The sequence below is a fragment of the Anabas testudineus genome, chromosome 2 (genome assembly GCF_900324465.2).
Source record: "Anabas testudineus chromosome 2, fAnaTes1.2, whole genome shotgun sequence".
NCBI classification, from domain to species: Eukaryota; Metazoa; Chordata; class Actinopteri; order Anabantiformes; family Anabantidae; genus Anabas; species Anabas testudineus.
Genome location: NC_046611.1, coordinates 16,052,978 through 16,075,070, shown reverse-complemented (window position 1 = coordinate 16,075,070; position 22,093 = coordinate 16,052,978). Strand labels below are relative to the sequence as shown.

The following is a 22,093-nucleotide window of genomic DNA, read 5'->3' as shown; positions in this document are numbered from 1 at the left end:
GTTCATTCAATCCATTTCTGTGTCCTCAGCCTACGAGTTCACTCCCAGACCTACAGTACACAAAAGACCTGTCTAATAAGCATTTTCAGTTTCATTTAATATTTTCAAGTATAATGTCAGAGAAGATTAAATCTCAACAAGAAAAAAAAAGTTTTTAAATGACTGGTACTAATACAAATAGGAAGTTGTTAATTAGTACACTAAAAATTAATAATAGCTTTAGTTATGCACAGATGTAAATAAGGTTGGTGAATGCAATTTCTGACATTGACTTTATCATTTACTTGGGTTTCAATTGGGTTTTTTTCTTTTCCCTAAATATTTATTTTTCCAATAATCAGTTCCAAGTTACATACAGCAGCTCTTCTTTAGTGAATTGTCATATTGTCAAGTAAAGAAAGACATGAACGTCCAAAACTTTTGATTCACACACCTTTCCTTGATATAATCTTTATTGCTTTTTCTTATTGGGTTGAATACAGAACAGGTTTACATCTCTTGACTTTGTGAAACACTGTCATGTTTTGCTAACAGCCCAGGCAGGAGAGGACAGATGAGGGGATGGAAGAGACGGAAGAAAGGATGGAAACAACCACAGAAAATCAGTTTTGCAGATGATTGTGTGTTAATGCTTTCTTTGATTGCATGCATAAGTGTGTTTGTATTAGAGGAGGGATGTGTTGAAATCTCCTCCGTGTTGATGTTCCCTTTGACTTCTGACTAGAAAAGAAAATTCAACATGAGAGTTAAACCAAAATGTGTCCGAGTGAGAGGAGAACAGAAAAGTGAAAAATAATCTGGTTACAAAACACCAAAGTCCAACAACATCTTTTCTGTTAGGTGATGACGAGTTCACAGTCAAGTGCTAAATGTAGTGATTGACAGTTCTGAATCATTATTTAACAAATAAAAGAAAAATTAATCAGGACTTTGAAAAAACAAGTTGCAACTCAGGTTGTAAGAACAATAAGCATTTCGAATAATGGATTTGTGAAAGACCCTGAGAGCGAGATGCTATATATGTATAGCGCGATAGGAGATGGAGAAAGGAGAAATCATCCATAATTAAACAAATTAGATTAACATGCAAAATAAAACTAGCCTAAAACTCACCCTTTAACTGAACACAATGGATTTTCACAGTTTTATATGCATTTATATGTCAGAGAAAAAAAAACAAAACAAAAAACAACAAAAATCATTTCTCAGCCGAACTAGAAATAAACAACAATAGAAACAATAGACCCATACAGTCTGTTCTCAACTCATATACAGGAGATCCACATAAAGCTTTTTGGATTCAGAGAGATTTCTTTTATTGCCAAGTCTGATTCTTACCCCGGCCCGCCGCTCCCTACGGCAAAAGCCGGTTAAGTCCACAACACAAACCATCAGTTTCTCAAAACAGTTCTGCAGCATAAATGTGAATTTCTTTAATACATGGCTTCTTCTCAAGTCATTGTAGAAACTAAACTTGCATCCACGCACACACACTCACCCACACATACACACACACACGCACCTGGGCTCCAAATAAATACATTTAAAAACAGTTCATGTGCATTCGAATGGAAGTCCAGTATTCATATGGCCGTGCACGCACATACATACACACAGTCAGACGTATATATATTCCCAAGGGAGAGCGGTGTACAGAGAGAGCTAACAAAACGTAAAACAGCTGACAGACAGTGAGAGGGAGTTTCTTCACAGATTCGGAAAATAAAAGGTTCAAAATAACTTTCAATGTAATCCTACGGATTAATTTGGGTTTTGCAGCACAATGTCCGCTCGCTGTTAGCCGGGTTTTTAGCACCAAGTGAAGCAAGATTGAAAGAAAAGACAGAAGTATAAATGTTTTTTGCATTGACATCATTTTTAATAAATTTGTTGGGATCACTGGATTCAAACAAATATGTATTTTGTGCAGCTTTTGCTCTTTTGTTTCGATTATTACATGGTTGAATAAAATTAAGTTAAATAAAATCCTTTTGAACTCATTGTTCTAGCACGTTTGATGGCTCGCTGACATATTTACAAGCAAATTTATCACTAGAAGTTATCATTTAATAGTCAATGTTTAATTTCTGCTGAGTTCTTTAAATCTGTTGCACATCATCAAGCTTCTGGTGTCAACTACTTCGCGAGATACCACAACTGCTACAAAACTCAAATATTCAGAGTATTTTTTTTTTTTGGCCAGTTTGTCTGAAAAATAAAAGAGTTATAGAGAGAGAAAAAAAACAGAAGGCATTTTAAATTTGACTAAACTCCAGGTTCTTGGCTCTGTCAATCTAATCTGCTATAAACACGAAACACCAAAAAGCATCTGGGTTTGGTGGAGTTTGGACAGTTCAAGGGTCCAAACTCCAAACTTGGACCGAGACACAGCTACACTTTAAAGACAACCTTGGATATACTTTATAGAGAATTTGTTGCTTCTCCTGTCTCCTTTATGGACCTGCATCTTTGTCAAGATTCACACATCAGATATAATTTTTTCACTCGATCCTTGATGTTTCTCAAGTCTGAACATTACGTTAAAGTGACGGAAACTCCCGCTCTCTTTCTGTCTTGATTGTGTCGCAATATTCCACTGTAGTAGTACTAGTAGTAGAAGTAGTAGTAGTAGTTATGGAAGTTGTTAGTGCCAGTTGGTGACAGCGTCCAGTCAGTCAGTCTGGTTGTGGTTGTTCAACATATTTCTATTCTTGACTGACTACATGACTGACTAGGCGACGTTGCCTTACAGTTCTGTTATGAGCCACTGAGGTTCGATTTGTTTTGCTTATGAGGTTGCTTGATATTAAAAAAAATATATATTTTTTTTAATGTACAAGAAGAAAAATTATCTTTACACAGAAAAGAAAACACACATACACACTACCTGTCCCTCTGGTTGTGATATCAGCATCAACAAATGATCCAATTTTCCTTTTATTCTCTTATTCATTTGTGGACATGTCGGATTAGGTTTGTTTGAGGGGGTTAAATTAGCTCTTTTACTTGTGTTTGAGTAGGGTAATACAGCTCAGGAACACAAACTAGTGTTGAACTCCCACTCCCACCAACCTATCGATCCATTTCTCCGTCTCTCCATCCATCCATCTCTTTCAGCCACCTCCTGGATACAGCTGAGGGCTTAAAGTGTAAGAATGTATTATCAGTTTTACATTGGAAAATTACAACTGATTGTCTCCAACGGCAATTTATTGCCATGTGTTTTTACGTAATGACTAAACTCACTGACAATACATCAATAGTAAGTTTGACCATTTTGTTTACATGTTTAAAAAAAAACAAAAAACTAATGAAATATGTCACATGCAAATGCATGTTTTTTTATGAGCTCTCCTGTCTCAGGAAAGAGTGATGAGTCCTTAAAAAGACATTTACCTCAGTAAAGACAGGGCTAAATAGCAACAAACAGGGCCAAAGTGGTCCAGGGCCAACTCAATACCAAGATAATACTGGAAGGACACGAGTTAGGACTACTATCAGTCTGCTGTGGTCAGTAAACCTTACCTAGCAAATGTGTCGGCCATTTAAATGTTTTCTGATTGCTAACACTAAGATATTATTGAGTTGGCTTAGTTAAATTGAGTGGACTGGTTCAGAATAATGATTAGAGCTAGCTAGGGCTAGCCTGATCATAGAAATTGAGCATGTTAATGCACTGATAGCTTGATTAACGAGTCTGAGCATCCACTGCACACATTTCAGGCTAATGAAACAAGGGCTAGCTAACCCTGCCAGAGACAATAACCAAGAGAAAGCATTGGTTTCCGCTCAGTTGGGTCTAGTTGTATGTGTCTGACCAGGCTAATAACTTCAGCGAGCTAAGTGTTAGCCCTTTTATAGCTGTGGTGAACTCAAGTTAATGAATAAGTGCTGTTTTCTTGTGTGTGAAGTAAGGCTAATGACGAGAAAGAACTTGCTATGTATGTTTTACGCTATGTTTGATACAGAGTTACCTCTGTTTAGACCTTTGTTTAAGCCAAGCCTGCAACAACTTAGATATGTTAGCCCTGGTACGCCATGTTTGACGCAACACTATTGAGTTAGCCCTGACCAAGGCCCTATTGTTTTGCCCCCAGTTAAAACTGGATCAGCAAAGATTTAGCTTTGCTTGCCCTGCTAAGGAAGACATTTGATTTAAAGGGTTACCAAGAGAGCTCCTTCTCTGTCGTTTTAATGGTTGCAGTTAAAAAGCAGAGGTTGAGGTAAACTGAACCTGCGTCAGATGTTAGCGGTGAACATTAGCACACCCGAACTAATGTAATAAACCATAGAGAAACACTAAGGGGCAAAGATGGGAGACAGGCGAGAGTCTCACACACACACAAACACACACACACACACACACTCATACTCAACATAAATTTTGATTTGTTCAGTTATATATATATATATATGTAAAAAAAAAAAAATCCACAAACAAGAATTCCCCTCCCTACAACTAAATATCACACACGCCAAAAAACAGAAAATACTCTAGCATTGCGTGCCACATTTGAACTCTCTGTACACACATGGAATCAACTGAGAATTATAATGAATGAGAAATTATTAACACACACAGACACACACACACGCAGACAGACGCGTCACACACCAACTCACAGGGTGGCTTTGAGGGGTGAAAGGGCATCTCTGCCCTTTCAGGAGTTCTTTTTCCACACATATGTGTTGTGACTTTGACAAGTTTGTGAATGTTTTGTGTTTTTATGTTTTTAGTTAGAGTCGGTTGAGAGACAGGGATTGGAGTGGAAGCGAGCCATTAGACGACAAGTTGTCGGCCTTTCTGTCTTTTTCCAGTTACAAAAAGCTTCCTTAGTCACGCACAGGGAGATGACCATTATCTGCTGAATACACTGGGCTTGACTAGCCATCGCCTCCAGGTTTATCCAAAAATACCTACATGGGTGGTCAAACAAGAAAAGCGGCTGGTGAATTTTGGACAGCTGTGTGGCTGGCAGACCAAAAAAATCCAGTCCCCACCCTGACTAGCTTGCCCTCAAATCCAAAGCTGGTTCAAATCTTAAAACCGAGTTGTTCAGTCTCTGTTGTGCGGCCAAAGCCCAGCTGTGATTTAAATACATTAGAATAAATGCAGAAACTGACAGTCCATCTCAGTCTGTCTGTCTCTCTGCATCGCCAATGTTGATCATGAATTCTCTAACAGAATCTAGAACAATAATAAATCGTAATTTTATTCTTTTTATTGCTGAAATATAGATTCCCCGCACAAAAAAATAGTAATGCAAATCATTGTCATCATAAAAAGCTATAAAAATTAGATCCATCCTCCGTAATAATGCAGATAAAGATATAGCAAAAAACATCATAGAAGTAGGACTAGTAGTAAGGCACTTCAACAAAACGAGGTTTTCGTCTTTCTCAAAAAGTTTTCCGGGCTGGTTTTAAATCATCATCAGGTGTCTTTCCATGGCATGGCACTGTGGTGATATTAGTTTGAACCGCAGGGGGAGTTTCATTCTGCTCCCACCAGAGGAGGCTCTCCATTAGGGAGGATGTGCTCCAGAGGGGGCTTGGCATGGATCTCCAGCAGATCCTGGATAAAGCCCTCTGTGGGTGCGGCCGCTGCGGATTCCTCCTGTTCACAGCTGGAGGATGAAGGGTCTTTGGAGGTGTTCGAGTCGGGCGTTGATTTTGCGGACTCATAGTTAGTAGTTGACTTTGTGTCAGTAGCTTGTTGGCTGGGAACTGTGTCAGCGGGAGGTTGTTGCATCGAAGACTTGGAAAGTTTGGATTTTTCCTCACTGTCTGGGTCTTCAGAGGCAACGCTGGTTGGTTCAGAATCGGCACCAGATTTGGCACGTTTTGCAGGGCTTTCCTCTTCCAATGTGGTTGATTCTGCTACATCCCTAGTTTCCCGCTGACCCTCACCCTCCTCTTTTACATCCTCCTCCTCCAGCTCCTTGGTTCCAGCGACGCCGCTCCCACACTCGCTCTCGTTCTCCGAGGGCGGGCAAGTAGAAGTTGGAGTTGGGGTGCAGGAGTCTCCATCCTCGCTGGCATCATCATTCGCATTGCATGATCCACTGGTTCCACGGGGTTTCAGGTGGATCCTTTGATGGCGAACCAGACTGTGCTTCAGGGTGAAAGTCCTCTCGCAGGTTTGACACTGGTAGGGACGCTCACCTGGAGAAACACACGATGAAAAGAAATCAGAAAAAAGCACAAAACTATTAGAAAATATAATGAAATCTGTGTATGTTAAATTAATTAATAAAATTATTTCAAAATAAATAAAAGTAATCAAACTAAACAATATTTTATGTCAAAAAATGTTGGAAATAAAAGAAATAAAAGAATTTAAATGTTTAATAACATTTAAAAAGCAATAAAATACAAAGCCACAAAATAAAACCATCAATAAATATAAATCACAAAAAGAAATAAAATAAAAATACATACACAAAACATACCTTAAGAATAAGAACATTTAAATTCAAATCTTAATATAAACAGACGATATAGTTCAAAGAAACATTCTAATGTGTAAATTAATAAAATCTATGCATTTACATTTTAGAAAATTAAAATATTAAAAAGTAATAAATACATGTTAAAGAACGTAATCGTAAGACATAAAACATATACTATAAGCGAACACATTGGATGGACAGTTGGATGTGAGTCGTACCTGTGTGTGACCTCATGTGTCTGGTCAGATCCTGCAGAGACCAGAATCGTTTGCCGCAGACGTTACAGATTTTCTTCCTCTTATCCACTCGTCCTCCTGGCGCCTCTCCTCCCTCTAAACTCTTTGGTTCTGACGCCTCCTCGTCGCTCCTCTCCTCCTTATCTTTCTCCTCGTCCTCTGACTCCACGCTCTCACTAGCATCACTCTCACCTCCTTTCACAACTCCTTCCTCCTCCTCCACTTCTGTCTCTTTCTTCTGCTCCTCCTCTTTTTCCTCCTCGTTTGGTTTGGTGGTGTTAATCTCCGTCACCTCCTCTTTTGCTGGTGGGTTCTCCTCCGTCGGTGCATGAATCGGTGTCTCCTCGGAGAGGTGCGCTCTCTCGTGTCGAGCGAGGGTGGTGGCATAACGGAAAGTCTTCTTACACACTCGACATACGTGTTTGTACTCGGGCTGCTGCTTCACCGCAGGGGAGGAGGTGGCGGCGGTAGCACATTTCTCCTCTAAGTTTTCTGTCGCCACTTGTGGAGCAGATGTAGAAGATGAAGAGGAGGAGGTTTGTTGAGAGGGCTGCTCTTCCTGAGCGGAGCTTGAAGATGTGGAGAGCTTGAAATCAATGAGCTTCTTGCCAAAGTTCAGGTCCAGACTCTTGTTGCTATGGCAATCATCATCATCGGTGCTCTCCACCTGAAAATCAAAGAGATTTAATGAAAACTAGAAGATTTATCAACAAGGTCTTACTTTATCTTACTTTAGATACTGTTACTCTCATCTAATTTATTCCTTATTTAACTACTGATTTTAAAAACAAAATCATCAGCATCACCTTAATAATCAAATAATTCTAAATAATGAGGTAAAACTTGTATGGGAGTTGGTATCAGACTGGCTGTCAGGACTTTGTTTCCCTCGCACCACAGATATTATGTATCTTACAGACCTACAGCATATTCATTACTGACGGGGTTACCAACTGCAACATCAAACCCCTCCAGATGACCCAAAATGCAGCAGCGTCATTTTTGATCAGCCAAAAAGGACACATTACACCACTTTTCACATCTCTGCACTGGCTTCTGTCAAATACCTAAATGCAAATGTAAATTCAGTTTTCATGTTAATTACCCTCAAACAGAAAGTAGAGTTACCTTTGCGCTGCTGCTCTGTGGAGGCTGTTTTCCCTGTGCAGCTGTGGTCTCTGGAGTCCCCTGCTGGTCCGGTTGCTCCGTGTCTTCAGTCTCCTGCTGCTCCTCTGCAGAGCCAGCAGCTGGGCTACAAGCTGCAGCACAAACAAAATACAACCTCTGTTAATCATCAACAACCCTAACTCGATGACAGAGTCTGCACCAACATGGATTAATAATGATTGCTATTTAGAAAATTGACCATCTAACCATATTCAGGACATTTTATGCTCATCTTTACATATCAGCAGATGTCCAACCTCAGCCTAGTGACTAACAGCAAAGCACTAAATTGAAAAGCACAAACTAAATAACTGCATAAACAACCCAACTCTTTAAATGGAAACAGCTGAATCCACATCAATTATTCTGATTAAGTTCTACTCAGATAAGATCTACAAAATATCAAAAACAAGATGATGTCTTCAAAGATCTGTCCTGTTTTTGTCCTGCTTCTTTGTTTCTGCATGTTTCAACCCTGATTTAAAGCCCCGAAGATGGGGCTGCAAATTTGTGTCAAATCTATTACTACTTACCTGGATGTAACAATATTAGCTTCATAAATATAAAAATCTTTTTTCACCTGATTAACACTCCCAAAAGAGGCAGCAAAGTGTGTTCAAAAGTGAGGTTTGGCTTTATATACCGAGACGCAAACACGCCTTGCGTCGTCCGGATAAATGTCTAAAAAGCTAATTGTGTACACCCATTAAATACAATATGTGGTTGCTCTCATCTGCCATCTGCATGGCCCTGAACATCTGGTGACCTGAAGCTATACCCAATTATTATACAGCCTGTACTCTTTCTTTTGTGATCTAAAAAGATCACACCTATTAGATCCTCTCAGAATCAAACTATACATAATGCAGTGGCAGTTCTCTATTCTAACTGAGAACTCCCCCTTCTCACTACTAAAAATAGGACGTACAGGGCAGATCTGAATATTCTTGACATTTTTGTTTTTCTACAATAAAATCCTCAAAATGTATATTCTTCTCCAAAATGACTAAAATTCATTAAATTAAATTAAATAGTCAAAGTTACTGCTGATAAATTTCCATCGACTAACCTTGGCTTGGTTTGTGGGTGGGGCTTGGCTGTGCTGACTCCGCCTCATGCTCTGAGGGGGGAGGGCTCTCTGTCATAGGGGCGTGGCCTGTGTCAGCAGCGGTAACGCTACTGAGGTCTTGTGCTTCTGTCGCTATCTGCTCCGTTTCTGACTGACTCTCTGTGGGATACAACAAAACACAATCAGTCCAAACTTAATACCAGTGTCAATCAGTAGTTCCCAGCCTGGAGGTCTTTGTGGTAAAAAACATTATTTTTTACATATTTTCTTTTTCTAATGTCAGTCTAGTTGAAACAGTCTGCGATAGTTGAAAAATTCGACATTTCTTTTGTTACAAAAAAGTTAGAAGACTACTCACATAAACAGTATGCATATTTAAAACACCTTTTTTATTTAGCCGATTACAAAACACAGGTGGAATAAACAGGAAGTGGATCACTTTAAATCAAAGTCAATTAATAGTGCTGTTAGGTTAAAATATAGAAACCCCAGCCTGCTACTATACATGGTATTTTCTAACCTGCACTCTCGTGCGAGCCTTCATCTCCATCTTTTTTCACGTAAACACCGTTGCGTCGCAGTGTCCTGTGTGTCACACCATGTTTCCTCAGCAGGTGGCGCTCGCAGTTGGATTTGGTGGAGAAGAAGGCATCACACCTCGGACAGGGGAACGGCTTCTGACCTGGAGAAAGACAAAGGATTGGGATGAAGAGGAAACAATAGGACCAACTTTAATTACTTCTACATAAACAAAACAATCAGACCCAACTCATAGTTTCCATGAAAAATTAGGAGCCGTGTGTTTGAGAAACTCAAAAGAGAATGCTTGTCTTTATGTCTTTCTCACCTGTGTGTGTCAGCATGTGCCTCTGCAGTGAGCTGGCCCAGGGGAACACTCTGGGACAGAAAGGGCAGGTCATCTTCTGGACAGAGTTGGAGTAGGCGTTTTTCTTCCCTTTAGACTGAGGTACCGTCGCCACCACAGGCTTCACCTCCTCCCTCGCTCCTACCTCCTCCTCTGCTCCTCCTGCTCTGTCGACATCTGTCCACAGGCATGGGTTCATTAAGTCTCAGTTTATATGAAGTCAGGTTCAGGTCCCCCCTCCCACCCATCACGCATCCTCCTACCTCTCTGTGCACCCAGGTCTGCAGCACCAGTCTGCAGGTAGTTGCTGAACTTGTTTGCGTCAGTTGTGGCCAGCATCTTCTCAACGCTGGCAAACTCCCCACTGGACTCCAAGTCAATGCCTCTGCCACTCACTAAAGTCTTCTCCTTCACTGCCAGAGTGGCATGTTTCTTTCTGGTCCTCCTCCTGTTGAATCAAAAGCACATGAAAACACTGGACAAATAAATGACTGGGGACATTAAGTTTTTTAACAAAGCTCACAAACCTGGAAGATCCCTCAGATGTCTCGTCACTTTGTGTCTCTGCAGAAGAGGGTCCCGGGGCGTCTGCAGCAGAATCGGCCTGAGAGGAAGCGACAGCTGGCTGGGGTTTGCCCTCCAGTGAAGCTGCTTCTCTCTTCAGGAGGTCTGGAGCCCCAGAGACTGAGTGGATGATCTGGGCGATGGAGGCCAGAGGAGGGAGCTCTTTAATGGCAGAAGAAGGTGATGAGGACATGGAGGATGTCGGTTTGGGCAGCAGCGGTTTGAGGCGCTGAGCTCGTGCAGAGTTGTTAAGGTTGGGGAGGGAAGTGGGGGAAGGGGTGGATCCAGGGGGGAGCTGGTAGCAGCCGAGCTGGGGGTGAGGGTGAAGAGGAGGCATGGTCGTCTTCTCATCCTTGGAGAGAGCTAGAGCGTGTTGCTGTTCGACGATGCTGCTGCCGCTCTGCTCTGTCTTGATCTCCCTCCTCTCTCCGTTCACCGACTCCCTCCGCTGCTTCTTGCTAGGGATGGACAGGTCAATGGGCTGGTCCAGGATGGAGCAGTCAAAGCTAGGGGAGACACTCTCCAGTTTGACCCCAGGAGATCCTGACTGGCTACGGGTTCCACGGCCTTTAGCGGAGAAGTCCAGCGGCTGGTCCAGTTCTGGAGGATAGACTGTGTTAGTCATCTCCTCCACCTTCACCGCTTGGAGTGTCTGTATTGGAGACTGAGTGATCCCGTTCAGCACCATCTGATTCACCGGGGCAGTTTGGGCTGAAGCGACCGTAGCGGCAGGCCCAGCTGCAGGCAGAAGCGTGGTTATATGATCCTCAATCTCCCTCTCCTGCACCTCAGGGTGTTGCTTCAGCAGGTGGTGGATGCAGTTGCGTTTGGCCAGGAAGGCAGCACCACAGCGTCTGCACTCAAATGGCTTCCTCTGGCAGCCATTGTGCGTGCGCAGGTGGATCTGCAGTGCCCGGTAAGTCTTCAGGTCCTCACCGCAGAACCGGCATGTCGTCTCAGCTCCAGTGCAGCCCATCTCCGTGTCCTGGGTAGTGGTGGTTGCCGCAGCAGTCATCGCTGCTGTGATGTTTGCGGTAGTGGTGGAGGTGACATACTTGATGTTTTTCTCAATGTCCTTCCTCGAGGTCTTGTTGTGCTTCTTCCTGAGGTGGCGCTCACAGTTGGCCTTAACAGTAAAAGGATAATGGCAGACTCGGCAGACATAGGGCCTCTCGCCGCTGTGCGTCCGCAGGTGTCGGATCAGCGTGGCTTTGTCTGGAGCTATATAATCACAAATGTTGCACTGGTGAGGGAGGATGCCGAGGTGGAAGCGCATGTGAGCCTGGAGGAGGCTGGAAAAGGGAAACACCTGGTCACAGAAGCGGCATGGGAACGAGCCTTTAGCTGAGCCGGCGTTGGCGTTATTCCCCCCTTTGGTTGCTGGCTTTCTTCCACTGAGCCCCGTCTCCTCGTGAACTGCTGTTGAAGCAGCTGGTGGCGACTCTGACAATGGTGTATGAGCATCACCCATGCACTCTGCATCCATCTGCCCTCCGTTCCCAGCTGAGGAGGAAGACGAAGAGGATGAGGAAGGTGTTTTGAAGAGTGTCGGAGTGGGAGGTGGCAGGCTGGGGCTGATGCAGCCCAGTGAGGCCTGCTGGGAGCTCTGGAGGGGAGGAGGAGTTGTTGCTATGAGGCTGGAGCGAGGGGTGATGGGAGGTTTGGGCTTTAATGGAGGCATCGCTTTCTGACCCTGGACTTGACCTGGAGGAGGAAGGAAGGAAACTGAATTTTACCACCATTAGGAGTCAGTAAGTCAAGAATGACAAACATTCCCAAATCTGTACTACACGCTACACTACACTTTTGAGGATCTGAAAACATCAAAATCAAACAGATATACACCAGTAAGTTCATCCAGGGATTAAACCTACACACACCTTGACCTGCAGTAAATCCAGGAGCTTTGGCCAAAGCTGGAAGGGTCAGTCCCATCTGATTCGGTGCCGCAGCTGCCACTTTGAGGATCTGCTGGATATCAGCTAGTTCCATGATCCCAGTTCCACCTGCTTCTCCGGGTTTGGCACCAGATGAAGCAGCACTTGCTGTCGCGGCGCAACCATCTGACTGCAGGAGGAAGCCGGTTTGGAAGGGCTGCAGGGAGAGCAGGCTGAGGGCGTCTCTCTGGGAGAGGCCCTGCAGGGCCGAGGCTGAGCCCGAGGCCTCCAGCAGAGGGATGCTAAGGGCTGCCAGTCCACTCACACCCAGTCCTAAAGTCAGCCCCAGGCCTCCAGACAGGTAGGCTGAGGCCGGCTCCTGGGGAAGGCTGGAGCATGGTGGCTCCACGTGGATCACCTTGATACTGTCCAGATGGGCCTGATGGATCTCATCATCAGTGGGACCAGATTTCACCTGAGAAATAAAGAGCAGGTCCATCAGATGACAGCTTCATTGTTCCTTGTCTTTTACACTGTTGCAAGATTTTACATCACATGTAAATTCATCATACATGTGATTATGAGAGCTCACCTGAGAAATGTGTTGAAGGCCGAACACATTCAGGAAGCCGGCCTGCTCTGAGGGCAGGACTTCTTTCTCAGCATCCTGACCGTTGTTTTCTGTCTCATCATCGTTTTCTGCAGCTCCATCCTCTTTGGCTTTCTCAACAGTTTCCTCTGCATCGTTGTCGGTGGGTTTGTCGGGGTGGGAGGTGGTTTTATGGAGGTCCAGGGCAGAGCGAAGAGGGAATGCTTTGTCACAGCAGTCACAGATGAACCGGTGAAATTTACTGATACAGCGACGAAGGTTTGTTTCACACCAGACCTGGACAGGAAACCAAGGAGGATTAAAACCTCAGACTACAGACTTAAGGTCAAACAGGATTTTGATTTAAAATATTCAATCGTGTGTAAGCAGCAGTTTAGTGGCAGGATACCTGTGCAATGTGAGCAAATTTCTTGCAGGAGAAATCGATGAAGGCCAAATCGTTGAAGCCAGTGGGAATGGAGGGGTTGTTTTGGATGAAGGGGCGGCCACTGGGGTCCTGAGGAAGGAGTTTATGAACCCCTGCATTGTGACGCAACAAACCACGGTGTGTTCGGAACGAAAGGCAGCAGAGATCACACCTGCAAACACAAAACAAAGACACTTAGATTAACTTTTGAATGGTGTGTGAAGAACCCCTGCATGAAAATCCAGATATACTATGAGGCACAGTGGGGATCTGCAGATCCGTCACGAGTTTCTCAATAAGGCCACAAGGCGGTGACATTTCTCTGAGTGTGTTTATGTTTTCTTCAAGGTTTAATTAACTTTAGACCTTGAGAGTATGTCAGGATGTGTTGTTCAGTCTTCATTTATTTATTTGGATGCAGAGTTTATTAGCTGCTTTAAATAGAGAACGTCTCAAATCTTAAAATATTTAGCGCTAGTTCCTGCAACGTTTTTCTAATGTGGCTTCAAAATGAAAATAAAAAAACCCACATGCTGACACCAGAGAAGTGTGGGTGTCACACACCAGAGACACAGACAGTTGAGCGCAAGCTGCAGCAGTCAGTTTCACGGTTGGTGTGTTGGGTGTGATAACCCCTGGTGGCAGCACTGGTGCTGAGAGGACAGCTGCTCAGTGTCTGCCACAGTCACACACTCTTATCACATCCTGTCCAAGAGTGTGTGTGTGTGTGTGTGTGTGTGTGTGTGTGTGTGTGTGTGTGTGTGTGTGTGTGTGTGTGTGTTTAAGCTGTGTGTAATCCCCACAGACACACTGCTACAGGACTTTATTTGGGGTGGGGGAGTGGGTGCCATATGTGAACCTAAACTTATTCAACTCTGCACCTCCATCACTCCTCCTCTTCGTCTCACTCCTTTATTTTTGTCTACAGACTGGTAACTGAAACTTTTTTTGAAAAGAAAAATAAATAAATAAATAAATAAAACGGCTTCTTGAATCTGATAATGTAGCAACGCCCTAACAGCAGAGCAGGTGTTATTGTTAGCAGAGTTGTTAAAATGTTAGACATCTTTCCATCGGTCAGTTAAATCATCTCTCTACATCCCTCCATCCTCCTCTCCTCCATCCAGTTCACTCGATCCTCTTACAGGCTGATTAGTGAGGATTTAAAGCTGCAGCCTCCATAACGAGCTCAGCACCGCCTGCTGCACCCTTTCGACCTCCTTTCAGCCCTTTTCTTCTGTTTCTTTCACACTTTCCTTCTCTCTATTCTATTCGTTTCTTTTCTTTTTCCTTTCCTTCATTCTTTGTTTCTTCATTTTTCATTCTCCTCTTTTTTCTATTTTCACCCCCCATTCTGTTTTCATTCGTCTTTCCCTCCATGAATGACATGAAACTCGTTAAACACACGTCAAACTTTGTGTCTGTTTTGGTTAGGAATTGTGTTACCATGGCGACAGACGACAGGGACATCGTCATGGCAATGTGATTCAGTCGACCATGTCGTCCTCCTCCTCTTTGTGACTTATTAAGTTACCCCCCCCTCCTCTCTCTGCCTCTCTCACCTGACGGTGACTTTTTAGCCTCCACCCTCTCACCCCTACATCTCGTTATCCACCCATCCCTTCATCTCTCCGTCTTCTCCTTTAAGCTGACCCTCATTTCATCTCCATCTCCCTCCACCCTTTCATCTGGTAATGGCTGATTTACTCCCTCCCTCCTCCTTTCATCCTCCCTCTCTCCCTCCTGCGTGCTAATTACCCCGGGCGGGGGAGGTTTTATATACTTTGATTCATTTCTTCTTTCAGGAACTAAAATGTCTGGAGTCTGATTTTTAAAATTTATGCTGAGTCTAAGTTTTAAGTACTTATGTAACACAACATTCAGTATCTGTGTCCATTTATGAACTATTTCAACAACACTGTATCTAACTTATGTGACTTTTGTTGTTGTTCTGACTGATTTAGGTCACAGTTTAATAAAAACAAACAAATAAACAACAACAAAAAACACGAACATGGGACCAACATTAATGTCTGATAATCAGACTGAACTGGTCGTGTTCATTTGGTTTAACCTGCTGAATAAACTGAGTCAAAGTGTCGACTCGGTGATTCATATAATTTAGCAAATCTAATGAGAGAAGCAGGGGATTGTGGGAGTCTGAATGATGTGTGTGTGTGTACCTCAGTGCAGTGTCGGGGTGTGTGTCCATGTGTGCATCCAGCTCCAGTCTGGAGCTGCAGGTCTTGAAGCAGATGGGACACGGCAGCAGCTCCTCCTCTGTTCCTCGAACCACCGCCGCCGACTCTTCTGACGTTGCATCCTCCACCACCTGCGAACAGATCGAGATGATCACGGATGACTTACCGGTCATCATTATTTTTTTATCAGACAAAAAAAGTGCCTTTAGTCCTGGTCAGATTAGATCTATGTCTGTAATATTACCTACCATGATTGGCTAATTTTAATCTAGTCTGCAGTAATAATTACATCTGAGGTCACCTCCTATGTTTGCAGTGTACCCATGGATGTACACACATTCCACATATTTGTGTTTAGATTTGATCACCTGTGTACTGGGGGCCTGACCGCTAATAAATTAATCTGTAATTGAAAACAACTAATTTAAAAATAAAACAAACTTATCCAAACTTAAAATTAATCAACACAGAATATTTAATTCCCCACCACCTCCTGTAATTTCCCGTCTGAATCAGGGTTTAATGTTTACGTATGTTTATGTTTCTACCTTTTTGCTCGGTGGCTCCTCTCCGTTTTCCTCCTCAGGGCTCTGTCTCCTTTTAACGGACGGACGGCGGCGTTTGGTGGGTGAGGGGGGGCTAACGGGGAGCAGGCCGCTGGCCGGGTCCTTCTCATGAATCTTCATATGTCTGAAACAGGCACAGAGAGAAAGAGAGAGGGAGAGATGATGAGTTGTGGGATATCTTTATTTTGAAAAGGAGACCTACATGAAAAGTTTACAGTAGGACTTTGTAATGTTTTTGTCCAGAGCCAGCATGTGTCCTCTGAGGATCACGTGTCCTCTGAGGATCTGCAGCAGGTGATTAACGTTGTTTTAAAATATTACAATAGGCAGACAGGTAAATGAAAGTTGACAAGGAGAAGAGATAAGGCAAGACAAAAGAACATGAGCGCAAATAAATAATGAATAAAAGAGAAGAGAAAGAGAGGACTGAGGAGGGGACATGAAGGGTGGAGAGGAAAAAGGAAAAGCAGGAGAGATGGGAGGAAAACTTGTAATGGCAAATGAAAGAAAGGAAAACAGCAAAAAAGGAGATAAAAGAAAGGGTTGAGGAGAGGTGACAAGGAAAGGAAAAGAGAGAAATGAGGAGAGGAAAGAGGAGAGGAAGGAAAAAAAACAACTGAGGAGAGGGGAAAAGAAGGAAGGAAAATAGGAGGAGAGGAAGTAAGGAGACAGTGGAGGAGGTGGTGGTACTCTATTATTAGAACCCAACAGGCAGCAAGCTGGACGCCCATAAGAGGTCCTGACAGACTGACAGAGTCAGCAGATCTGAGACCAGCTGACAGGAAGTTGTTTATTAACCAATCAGATAAGTGAAGGGGACCAGCCAACCAATTAGAGAACAAAGTTTTCTCTGACCCTCAGAACTGACCAATAAGAAAGCAGGAAACACGCATGTCAGCAAATACAGAGGTTTGTGAGAGCTGCAAACAGCTACTCGACTAAACACAGACACAAAAAGTTTCTGATATTTTCATGGGAAAATCGAAAAGTTCGAAAGTCCTACTACAAACTGCAATTTCCAGTAGAAGCAGCAGTAATAAATGAAACTAACAGTAGTAGTACATACAGAGGCACAGGTAGTAGTAGTAGTAGTAGCAGCAGCAGTAGTAGTAGTAATACAAATACTGTGTCTTCAGTAACTCTACATCCCCACAGAGGGCGCTGTGGGGTCACTGACAGCTCAGGATGACACATGTATCAGTGCACGTATCAGACAGTGAGTCAAACTACAAACATGTCTGCTGTCAGGAGGAAGGAGGGACGGCTAACTTTAAATGTCTGTATCAGAGGAGGAGAGGATGGAGGAAAGAAAGGTAGAAGTCAGAGGGATGGAGAGAATCTTTTCTCAAACAGAAACTGAAATCTGATCCACTCTTATTTTCTGCTCAGCTTAAATGCACTGCAGCCTCAGAGCCAATCACGGCTCAGCACACTGCTGCCAGCCCATAATAAGCTATTGGGATGCCTCACTATGGCAACCAGACTGACCAGTCTGATATCAGAGGTTACGGTGGTGTTTGTGTTACTGTTTAAAAAGTTTTATTCCCTCTGACATATGTCATTATTGTTTCTGTTTGACCCATTTTATTTTTAATATAATTTAAAATTTTTCCATTTCTATTCTTCCATGAATTTGTGGTGGTTACTTGGCTCATTTAAATTGCATGGACCTGGACGGCACAGTTAATACAGGGATGACAGAATGATGATTGTTAAGTGACGACAGCATGATGACAGAGGGCAGTTTGGTTCCATTTTATATGGAAGGTTTTGTTTTGTCATACATGTTGTATTTTATTCACACCTGTAAAAATAATTTTGCAAGTTAAAGCCGACCTGCTGCACAAAGACTTATTGACTCTATAGTTTTTGGGAGAAGCTCAAAGCCCCTGCTTTACAACAAAGAAAGTTAGTTTTGCCCTCTAATGTCGTCCTCATGGGATCGACATATTTTTCTAGCTACACTGGGAACAAACTGTTATTTATTAAGATGATACAAACATTTAACATAACTGTGTGATGAATGGTGGTACAACTGTTTGACACGACAAAAACATGAGCTTAGTGTAATTATAATCTGACTTTTTGTTCCTATGTCAACAGTCTAGATAACAGTGACATAAATGGCATGGTTCCCAGTGCTGTGTATTATTTTAACAGAGCTTTTATCACGTATGAAGATGATTTGTTCACCTAAACAGTTCTTCCAGGTTGCACACTTTCTAAATTCATTTGTGTTTCATGAAAATGAAAACACAAATGATGATCAAGGAGAGACGACAGTCCATGTGGTTTATCCGTGCTTTCTTCAGAACACATTTTTTAATTTCTGGACTGTTTCTAAACTTTGGATAAACACTGACATGTGGTTGGAAAAAGCATCACCACCTCTCTGTCCTCCGAGTTTTTGCCTCTTTCTGTTTCAACGTGTTTTCCGGCTGAGCGAGCGTGTTCGACGCCTACAGGCCTTTACACAAAAACTAGAAAAACTAGTTTCGCATTTCAGGGATGCTCTGCTACAAAATGGATTCCTCTTTTTCAGCCTCTCTCCTCCCTTCTTTCTCCCACTGAAACAGGCCTTTGGGGCTTTTTATACTCAATTTGTCTAAATTCGTCCCTCTAACTGGTAGTAAACCATTTTAGATTTTGCCAAACCAAGATGGGAATTCATCATAAATGATGATGTGGATTTCTCTTTTCCCTTCCCTATTTCCCACCATCGCCTATTCTCATCTCTTTCTGTGCTCAGTCTTCCTCCCCCACCTCCCTCCCTTCTTCTTTCTCCCCGTCTGTTTGAAGACGAGTAGGAAAATCTCATGTTTCACATTTCAAAGGATGCTCTGCTGCAAAATGGATTCCTGCTCTCTCCTTCCCTCCTCCCTCTGCTCCTGTTTTCCACTCTCCATCCGAACAGGCCTCCTCTTTATTTCCCTACAGCAGCAAGTAAAACCAGGCCTCGCAGGGAGAGACAGAGAACTTCAGACATTCCTGTTCTCTCCTGCAGTTTGCATTGGAAATGAGCAGAAAATAAAAGGTGCAGAACTTCATCTGTCCTCTTCACCGCTTTGTCTTTTTTTCTGTTTTATAAACTCTCGCAGGATTCTGAGAACATGACGCAACTGTTTCCAGGGTGTGTTGATGGAAATCTGCATCCAGGACGTCGGCAGTCGACAGGAGGCCGTGTTATTCCCCTCAGTGTGAGTTCAATTCTTCTTTCAGCAGAGAAACAGAGGAGAGTCATGCCACGGCAGAGACTCACTAAACCAGACGGCCAACTTTCTGCTCGAGTTGTGGTCAGGTGAGATCAGCAACTTCAGCTTGCGTCTCTATCGTCAAACGATGCAGCAGCAGAACAAAAACAATCACAACAGTTGTGGGATCCAGTTCCTGTCCAATCTCTCCAACCTGTTTTCACTTACACATGGTGGTAGACGACATACAGACTGTGGATGGTGCGTTTATGTGCACTATAGTAAACTGGTTACTGCACATCACTGGATAAATGCAGTTCATGAGTATTTCCTTCTGACTTAGAAGCTTCCTCAGCTTTACAGAGCTTTATAGTAAGTTTCAACACCAACACAGCTGGAGCATTTAGCAGCTATAGAGCCAGATATTCCCAAAGGGGTTTGGTGGAGACCAAACCCTGAGCTAAAACAAAGGGCACATTGGACCTTTTCAACAGGTGCACACAAACATTATCATGGTGCTCTGTTCTTGCACATAAACTTTGGCCACTGTGAGATTCTTCATTTGATATAATAAAATCATAAAAATAAAAGATTTCCAAACATGCCTCCTTTCCTTTACTTTGAGTCACACTCTTTCTCTTTCTGAAATGTTCTGTTCAGTTTCTAACACCAAAACTATGAGCACAAACACAAATTGGAGAAAGAGATATTGAGAAAACTGTGGTGACATCTTGCAGATTCTTCTGTCTCTCAGCCTACAGTCATTCCTTCCTGCCCACACCTCCTCATACCATCATCATGACTGAGACTGAAGAGAAATAAAGAGAGAGAGAAGACACAAAACGTCTTCACTTTTTTGTTAACTAACGTTAACAAGCTGCAAATTTCATTAAAACTCAAACACACAGAACAGTTTACTGCATATTATTGCTGCTGACCACCATGTCAGCAGACTGTTGATGTGTGAACACAATTTTTCAACCACTGGTTTTGTTTGTATCCCTTAAAAAGTGAAACTCTATCAGCAAACCTTTCATTGTGAGGTATCACATGACGGACTTCTAATTAATGTGTAAATAAACTGAACTGTGACATAAAAGTAGTTTAAAAATAGCACAAATTGGTGATGATTACAAATCTAAGACCAGTGTCAACAGTCTGCCAGTTTGTTTTTACATAATATAGGGCTGAACAGGAACCAGGGGCTTCTTAAAACAGAGAGAAACGTCCTTCTACAAATCAATCAAGTAAGTATACTTAGTGGTTATGAAGCATAAACTTGCAAACACAGAGAGAGGTATAGTTCTTTAAAACATCTACACTGTCCGAACCATGTTTCCATGACCTGTCTTTGTAGGTGAACATTGAAGATCAAATCAATAACCGAGTTCAATTTAAGACTTCAAGACATTTTAACCATGTAAATACAGTTTAATACACGTTTTATTAGCAACAGATGCACAATAATCATTTAGTGCTTCCCAGCTGTATATAATCACTGTAGACTGCGGGTGGAGAAGCAGCAGAGAGGCTGGCTGGTTTTACCAACTATAAATCTGCTGCAGCAATTAATCAGTTAAACTAAAGTTCTACTATATATATGCTGACTGTAAGTGAAGCTTAAGATTTTTTAACTTATATGAAATTTAAAATATTCTTTGGACTGATGGACAAAACAAGAGGAAAACGTATTCGTTTTTTAAACTTAACCACCGGCTGAACAACATGTAGGGTTATAAACACACACACACACACACACACACTGTTGCAGGACCGTTGAGTCTGATGGTGAAGGCTGGACCTTACTGATAAATGACTGGGTGTTGCTCACTGTGTGGGTGTGATGGGGGTGGATGGTTTAAAGTCATCTTCCCACTTCCTGTGTAACCCCCCCAGCCCCACCCCCACACACACATACACACACACAGAACCAGTTTGGGTCTTGGGCTCTCACCATCACTGACTGGGGACTGGGTTAAACGCCAGCTTCCTCTGCCTGAGGTTATGTAGTGTGTCCGCATGTGTTTGTGTGTTTCTATAGTTGTGTGGTCAAATTCTAGTGTGACACCACTGTTGAGAGGACTTTGGCTGTTTTCATGGTTCAAATGGTTATTATTATTATTATTACTATTCTAAAACTTGGTTTGAGGTATACAATGACAATTGGGTTAGGTCAACATTAACGTCAGGTTCAGAAATAAAAATGCTTGGTGCACTGTTTTTTCCTCAGTCCCCCCTCTGAGCACTCCGATTGGCTGACCAACAGTAAAGTGCATTTATGTGCGTGTGTACCTGTGCATGTTGCCGTTGGTGGTGAAGGTCTGTCCACAGATGGAGCATTTGTAGGGTCTCTCCCCACTGTGGACCAGCATGTGTCTGTCCAGCGACGAGGCCGAGCTCAGGCACTTCCCACAGATGCTGCAGGAGTGGTCTGTTGCTCCGGTGTCTGCGTTGTGCTGCACAGAGAAAGACACAACTCAGCTTCACAGACATTTAATATCAGGTCTATACATAATATACTTAACACAGTCATTGAACAACAGTAAAAGTTGTAGTGATAGTCCAGAGGGAGGTGTCACAGCAGCAGGTGAAGTGTTTTCAGTGGTATTTGTACATTAACTGAGATCACATTAAACATCCAGATTTGTCAGTGGAGGCTGGTGTGAAATGGGTGGGTTAAAGGTTACATGAACTCACTAAACCATTAAAGCTTTATTGTGAAGAAAGAGAGAGAAAGAATTGGGATAATAAACACGTTACTCCATAAAAAAATCTGGCAATTTAATGTTCACTGACCTGCTGGCAAACATTAAGAGCTTATGAAGCACTAGATGTCTTCACTACTGACATGGTGGTGAGTGCAACAGTAGTAACAGTAAAAGTTAATTT

At 42.8% G+C, this 22,093-nt stretch overlaps 1 protein-coding gene across 2 annotated transcripts in view; it reads right to left on the bottom strand.

Moving 5' to 3' along the window:
- Positions 1-415: 415 nt before the first annotated feature.
- rreb1a (ras responsive element binding protein 1a) overlaps positions 416-22,093 on the bottom strand; it is a 60,012-nt gene continuing 38,334 nt past the window's right edge. For both annotated transcript variants that reach the window (XM_026362191.1, XM_026362190.1), the window contains 14 exons: positions 21,497-21,660; positions 15,996-16,137; positions 15,430-15,578; positions 13,229-13,418; positions 12,823-13,116; positions 12,234-12,705; positions 10,317-12,057; positions 10,053-10,237; positions 9,772-9,966; positions 9,445-9,606; positions 8,925-9,083; positions 7,817-7,947; positions 6,671-7,355; positions 416-6,165 (listed from right to left, as the gene is read on the bottom strand). In XM_026362191.1, the coding sequence (XP_026217976.1) occupies positions 5,495-6,165; positions 6,671-7,355; positions 7,817-7,947; positions 8,925-9,083; positions 9,445-9,606; positions 9,772-9,966; positions 10,053-10,237; positions 10,317-12,057; positions 12,234-12,705; positions 12,823-13,116; positions 13,229-13,418; positions 15,430-15,578; positions 15,996-16,137; positions 21,497-21,660 (5,340 nt within the window). In that variant the 3' untranslated portion in view covers positions 416-5,494. The remainder of the gene's footprint in view (positions 6,166-6,670; positions 7,356-7,816; positions 7,948-8,924; positions 9,084-9,444; positions 9,607-9,771; positions 9,967-10,052; positions 10,238-10,316; positions 12,058-12,233; positions 12,706-12,822; positions 13,117-13,228; positions 13,419-15,429; positions 15,579-15,995; positions 16,138-21,496; positions 21,661-22,093) is intronic.